Source organism: Penaeus chinensis, chromosome 41 (genome assembly GCF_019202785.1).
Source record: "Penaeus chinensis breed Huanghai No. 1 chromosome 41, ASM1920278v2, whole genome shotgun sequence".
Classification (NCBI taxonomy): domain Eukaryota; kingdom Metazoa; phylum Arthropoda; class Malacostraca; order Decapoda; family Penaeidae; genus Penaeus; species Penaeus chinensis.
The window spans coordinates 8,192,398-8,198,710 of record NC_061859.1 but is presented as its reverse complement, the minus strand read 5'-3'; the positions used below and the strand labels follow the sequence as shown (position 1 = coordinate 8,198,710).

Genomic DNA, 6,313 nt, shown 5'->3' with positions numbered 1-6,313 from the left:
ATATATATATATATATATGTTTGTATATGTATATACACACACACACACACACACACATATATATATATATATATATATATATATGTGTGTGTGTGTGTGTGTGTGTTTGTGTGTGTATGTGTGTGTGTGTGTGTATGTGTGTATACATATACATATACACATACACAGGCATACATGCATGCACACACACACACACACACACACACACACACACACACACATATATATACACATAGAACAAAACGGTCATGCCTGTAGCAAAATGGAAATTGATCCTATCTGTATTTTATGCTTTAGATGAAGTGTATAATTTTCTGGAGAACCAGACTCGATATGAACTTTGTACGAGAAAATATCCTAATTTGAACAGGTATATTCTGCGGAGAGGAGAAAAAGCAAAGGCTGAAATGTGAAGTTGTGAATCTTGGTAAAATAACTCTTGTTATTATTTTGTCATGGTGTGAGGTGGCCTACAATGCAGGGAGAAAAACGTGTCCAAAACTGACTAGTGAGGTGTGAATAACCAATGAAAAGAGATAAACGTTTTAGAAACAGCTGCAAGTCGAGGAGGTAAACAGCTGATGCGCCAGAGCCTCTTATCTCTGCCTCTGCCTTATCTCATCATCTAGATACAGACACAAAACTAGACACATCTGGCATACACGCTCAAGCACGTTGTAAACAAAATAACGAAATTATGAGACAGAGGGCATGATTAGGCTGAAGCATGAATTGTGGGCTATAAGACACATATCTTTTAAAATAAGGATTTTATATGCCACGTGAATACAAATAGGTCCTTCCTTGTTTTTCTCATCTCTGAACAACTCACAGACCAGAACAGCTGTTGTAACATAAGGGGATATTTCAAGTATAAAGTAGATCGTATGATAATAGTTGACTTTTTTTGTTCACAAAACTCTTAGGTACTGGATTCCACTGTCTAACTTAAACGTCCTTTGAAGAAAAAATAATGCTAGTCATACAATGTCGTGTTTCATTTTTGTAGTTTATCGAGAGTCTGATCGCATAAGATTGTGTTCGTGGAATCTGCAACTTATTTTCTTTCACGAGAAAGAAAAAGAAGGGGAACGTACATGTAGCTTATGTTCTTGTATTTTTGTTCTTATCTACAGGCATTATGATTTGCAGCCAAACTTCCCAGTATTCAATTACGGTGAAGGTCGAATACAAGGAAAAGGAGGTGCGTTTACTGCGAGTTTCTGGTAACGTAATTGGTTCCGGCGCTCATGAGCGAGATAAATTATTAAAACTGAAAGTGAATTGATAAATAAATGAGAGACACAGCCTGGGGAGGCTGTCCCTGAAAGTCATCATATTAGTTTCTGTTATTGATTAAACTCATCGTGAAACACTAAAAAATGTTAAAAAATGCTTATCGGCTGTGGCCTTTACTTTTAAGAACCTCTGACACTGCACGAAGAAAGAAATGCGACAGCTGAGGATACCACACGCTGTCGGTGTCCCTGTGCGTTATCCCCCCTTTAGCAGGAACCCCCATCATGACCGAGGTTACTAAGGTGGTTTCCAAACATTTAACACCAGAGGTAATGATAATTATATAAAGATGTCTGTTGTCTGTTGATAAAATAATACCAGTTGATACAGTCTACTGATATCATTATCATCATTACCTCATCATTATCATTTTCCTCCATCTTTCTTTTACATTATATTATCATAACTTTCTTTCCTTCGTCCTTCTCATACAGCCTTCCCTCTTGCTTTGAATCCCAGGTTCGATTTGCCTCGACCCGTTCACTTGCTAAGTATCATACATCATGTATTTATGTGTGTGTGTGTGTGTGTGTGTGTGTGTGTGTGTGTGTGTGTGTGTGTGTGTGTGTGTGTGTGTGTGCATATATATAATTTATGTATGTACATATATATGTATATATATCACATATATCTTTATGAACATCGTAAATTCAACCAGATATCAAACCAGCTGGAGTTTTTGTAACACTTGTGTAACTGCAGGAATGACCTTTGCTTTGTGCCTTAGAAGAGCTGGTTCTTCCTCCGTGGCGTTGGCTGGCTTGCAATCTTCACCACAAGACAGCTTGAAGTGAGCTACATAAGCTTCCTTTCGCGGGATTAAGAAGCTTTGTCCACGGCAGTATCCTGTTTAGTAGTACAAAGTAAAGAAGTTATCGCACAGGGTTGAATTTATCCACTACAATCGACACGTATTTAACTATGCCATGGGCCATGTTCTCGTGTAAGTGGCAACGCTGCCCGGTTCGCAACTCTAAATGAATGTTCGCTTCTATTTGCCCTGAGGAAAATGAATCAATCTATAGGGGATACACTGGCCAAAAATGGATAAAGAAGAACAGACTAGCGGTTTCAAGGATAGTGTGAAAATGAGTAGTTTGACAGCTCAAAAGCAAATGTAAACAATGAAGACAAATGAGCATCGTTGTTTTCTTATTTTAACATCCTTGATATATGTTAACACACTCACACACACACACACACACACACACACACACACACACACACACACACATATATATATATATATATATATATATATATATATAAATATCCACTTTATATCAGTAAATGAAATAACCATAAAGAAACAATGAAAACTACAATCAGATATTTATATGAAGAATAGTTTCTAGGCTTGAAACGACCTTCCAGCTAATCTCTACCAATTGCAAAACAATATACATTATACCTGAGTAGGTTGTAAAAAGTATTGCGCAACAAGTAATTGCAAGTACCATTCGCAATTGTAATATATAAAATTATAGTACAAAGTATTATAATAAATGTTTCCTCAAATGCAAAATGCCTAATTCAACTGAGGAAAAATGTGAAACGTCTAAATGTAACGGTATGTTTTACATTTTTACATCCTTAATAAACATAGACTACATGGATTCTAAACAAACTCACAAAAAATAGCACAGTGGAAGCTACAGAGTCTTACCAAATCCACAGGCGATCAACATATGAGAATTGACACCCAAGGCCACATCCATATTAAACACAGGCTTAGCCCTTCCAACATTCAAGTGAAGTTTCTTCAGGGATCGTCGAGAGTGGCGCAACATCCACATGTATTTTGGAAGAGAGGCGTCTGGCGTTTCCAAATCGTCGTTGTGATAGTACCAAGACAGGTGAAGCGCTTCCCACTGGCCTTTCTCCTTTCCTGGGGTAACAGCACGCCTGAGGAGATATATATATATATATATATATATATATATATATATATATACAGTTACCATTATCCTATGTAGTCCTATTTTTTTATTGTATTTTTTTCTAAAGTATTTGCCGCGCAGCTTCGTATTGCGCAACAATTGTTGTGACGTGCTATTTATACCCTATGAATACATAACTATTTTTTTCCATAACGCATTAATCAAAATAGTTAATAATTCGCAAGATTTTTAGGATGGAAATTTTTTTTTTGACCCACTTTGGGGGAATAACCCACTGGATACGAAGAGCTGGTTTACGATTTATGGCTGAATGCTTTACTTAAAAGTTACACAGACCTTGATCATATAAGTTAACAGTTTCACAGATGACCACTGATTAAAAGAAAAACCGGATACCTGCATGTCTTATCGGCGACCCAATGAGGGAAAGTCTCGTGCCTGGGTACGATGGGCATTTCGTCCGGGTCGAAGTGGGCGATGAAGCGGTACTCGTGCATGTGGCGGAGAGCGCAGTCAGTGAAGTACATATTTTCCATGGTGAACATCTCATCTCGCTTCAACATGGTCCATAACCTTGACAAAGGCAAGATTGTTGTCTAGGATATAATTTGAAACATGGCTTATTTCCTGTTCAATCGTATGTTTCTTTAAATCTCCGTCTGTTTGGTGCCCACACAGCCCCCAATGGGAGGAAGGGGCATCTTTACCTTACTAGATATCTATCTTAGTGCGTTCTAATTTTACTGTGTTTGGTGTTGCCCACTGCACTGTTTGACAAAAAACTCCAAGCAGTCTTCCTGCAGCAGTAGAAAGACTGATCGGTTAATTAAGTGGACAAAGTTATTATAAGTGACTACATGGGCCGCCAACTTGTTCATTCACTGACCTACGGGTGTTGGGTTCGTTCACATATGGTTCTGGATACGTGAATTTCGTCACGCTTACAAAGCCTTCCTGCATGTAGTACTGTAGAACCTTCTGTATGTTGGGGTGGACGTCGGTCTCGGACAGGAAGACCTTTGCGAAGCCCGAAGCCCGGAGCATCTCCAGCCACTCGACCAGACGAACCGAGATGTCTTGGTGGTAGTAGAAGAGAGCCGGGCCACACACTGCCACGTTCCAAATAGGTGGTCTGATGAATGGGTTCTTGTGTTATGCTATTTTTTCCTTTTAGGACACACGTGTAGATTAATTACATTTTACTAGGGGTTTATGAATGTATATTTAAACGTTTGGGTATATTCACAGCAGAGAGAGAGAGAGAGAGAGATAGAGATAGATAGATAGATAGATAGAGAGAGAGAGAGAGAGAGAGAGAGAGAGAGAGAGAGAGAGAGAGAGAGAGAAAGAGAGAGAAAGAGAGAGAAGGAGAGAGAGAGATAGAGAGAACAAACCTATTGTTCCTTCGATATGAGTCTCTCTTAGCGATGGCGGTTGAACTGTTACGTTCCATGGATCCTACAACCTGCAATATTATCGCAGAGAACGCTACTTGTACAATACTTAAACGATACGACAGTGGAAATTGCATTGCACAAATCGACTCAGCAATGTACATTTTAACAAGAAAACCAATTTATTCGAAGTTCGAATGAGACAGACATATGAAAAGAAAAGTAATTACCTGCAGCAAAGTAAGCGCTCTCTCGCACGGCCGACGGACGAGTGACACGGCCAAGGGCTCAAGGTAAGAATTATTCTTCGGAATTCGACAAGTGAGAATGAACACCATCTGGCGAGACTGTGATCTAGCTACGTAGTCTACATAATCTAAAAGTAACCGAATAAATAAATAAGTGAAAAATAAACAAATTAAAAAATATATAAATAGCATGTGGGGTTTCTGGTACACATTGCTATCGTAACATACCGTCTCGTTTCCTTGTGTACAGCTGGCCAAAAATTGAAACAGGGGTTGAGAAACGGTTCACCGTGGATGAATGAAACTGTTATTATTTTCCTTATGTTTGTGTGAGGAAGTTTTTATGTTTCTGTTGATTACACCTATGTACACCGTCTATAGCATTACAAGATATGTTAACACACACACACACACATGGAGACTTCACTGATGAGAATTACCCATACTTAGTCCTATTATTCTGAGTTTAATATAGGACGTCTGGTCTGTGTGTGTATGTGTGTGTGTAAAAGGCTCTTTATTGATTGAACACCTTTATCCATTGGTTGCAGGAGTAGTAAAAGGGGACGATGGCTTTGACTCTTTTTATATCTGAAGAGTACCAGCAACACAGAGATATGAACACCACGAGTCAGCAGTCAGCCCCCGCGGGGCAGAAGTGACCTGTGCCCCTCCCGCCTGAAGCCGTAAGCCGGGCGGCCTACCTTGACCGGACAATCGCTGGGCAGGAACTCTCGTGACTTGGGTCAACCTTGGCCTTAAATACCCGGGAGTGGCGTGGGGACGCCACCGCCGGTCGGCATGGGTAAGCCCTGCGAGGAGCCACGTGGCAAGCACGCGGCCCGTAATCAATACTTGCTTATGTACACGGTATAGTGTGTGTGTGTGTGTGTGTGTGTGTGTGTATGTGTGTGTGTGTGTATGTGTGTGCGTGTGTGCGTGTGTACGTGCGTGTGTGCGTATGTGCGTGTGTGCATGTGTGTGTGTGTGTGTAAAGGGTATTTATTGAACACCTTTATACATTGGTTAAGCAGGAGTAGTAAAAGGGGACGATGGCTTTGACTCTTTTATTTTCTAAGAGTGCAATAACGACAGAGAGATATGAACACCATGTAGACGTCTCTTGGGTATAGTGCTAAGTGCGGGTAGTCGCGGTCAGCCCAGTGGGGACCATCCTTGGCCTTAAATACCCAGGAGTGGCGTGGGGACGCCCCTTCTAGGCGTGGGTTGAGGAACCACGTGGAACGCGGCCCGCAAGCAGCCGCGTGGCTCTATACGTGCTTCTGTACACGGTATATTGCTCGGCCACCTACTAACGCCTCGCCCTTGAGGCGCCTTAGATCTGCCCCAAGGGTGACCCAACTTGGCTGGTTCTTGACTTGCTAATCACTTCGTTCTCACGTGTGCGGTTCCTGGTGCATCTTCGTGGCTGCTCGTCTTTGTTGTCATCTTTATCCTGGTCCCTGTTAAA

General features: G+C 40.8%; 1 protein-coding gene across 1 annotated transcript in view; it reads right to left on the bottom strand.

Annotated features, from left to right (window-relative positions):
* Positions 1-293: 293 nt before the first annotated feature.
* The window catches only part of LOC125047549, a 15,232-nt gene continuing 9,212 nt past the window's right edge, over positions 294-6,313 (bottom strand). The window contains exons 8-14 of the mRNA XM_047645823.1: positions 4,825-4,970; positions 4,595-4,665; positions 4,087-4,332; positions 3,597-3,773; positions 2,966-3,204; positions 1,967-2,145; positions 294-377 (exon numbers count right to left, since the gene is read on the bottom strand). Of these exons, the coding sequence (XP_047501779.1) occupies positions 294-377; positions 1,967-2,145; positions 2,966-3,204; positions 3,597-3,773; positions 4,087-4,332; positions 4,595-4,665; positions 4,825-4,970 (1,142 nt within the window). The remainder of the gene's footprint in view (positions 378-1,966; positions 2,146-2,965; positions 3,205-3,596; positions 3,774-4,086; positions 4,333-4,594; positions 4,666-4,824; positions 4,971-6,313) is intronic.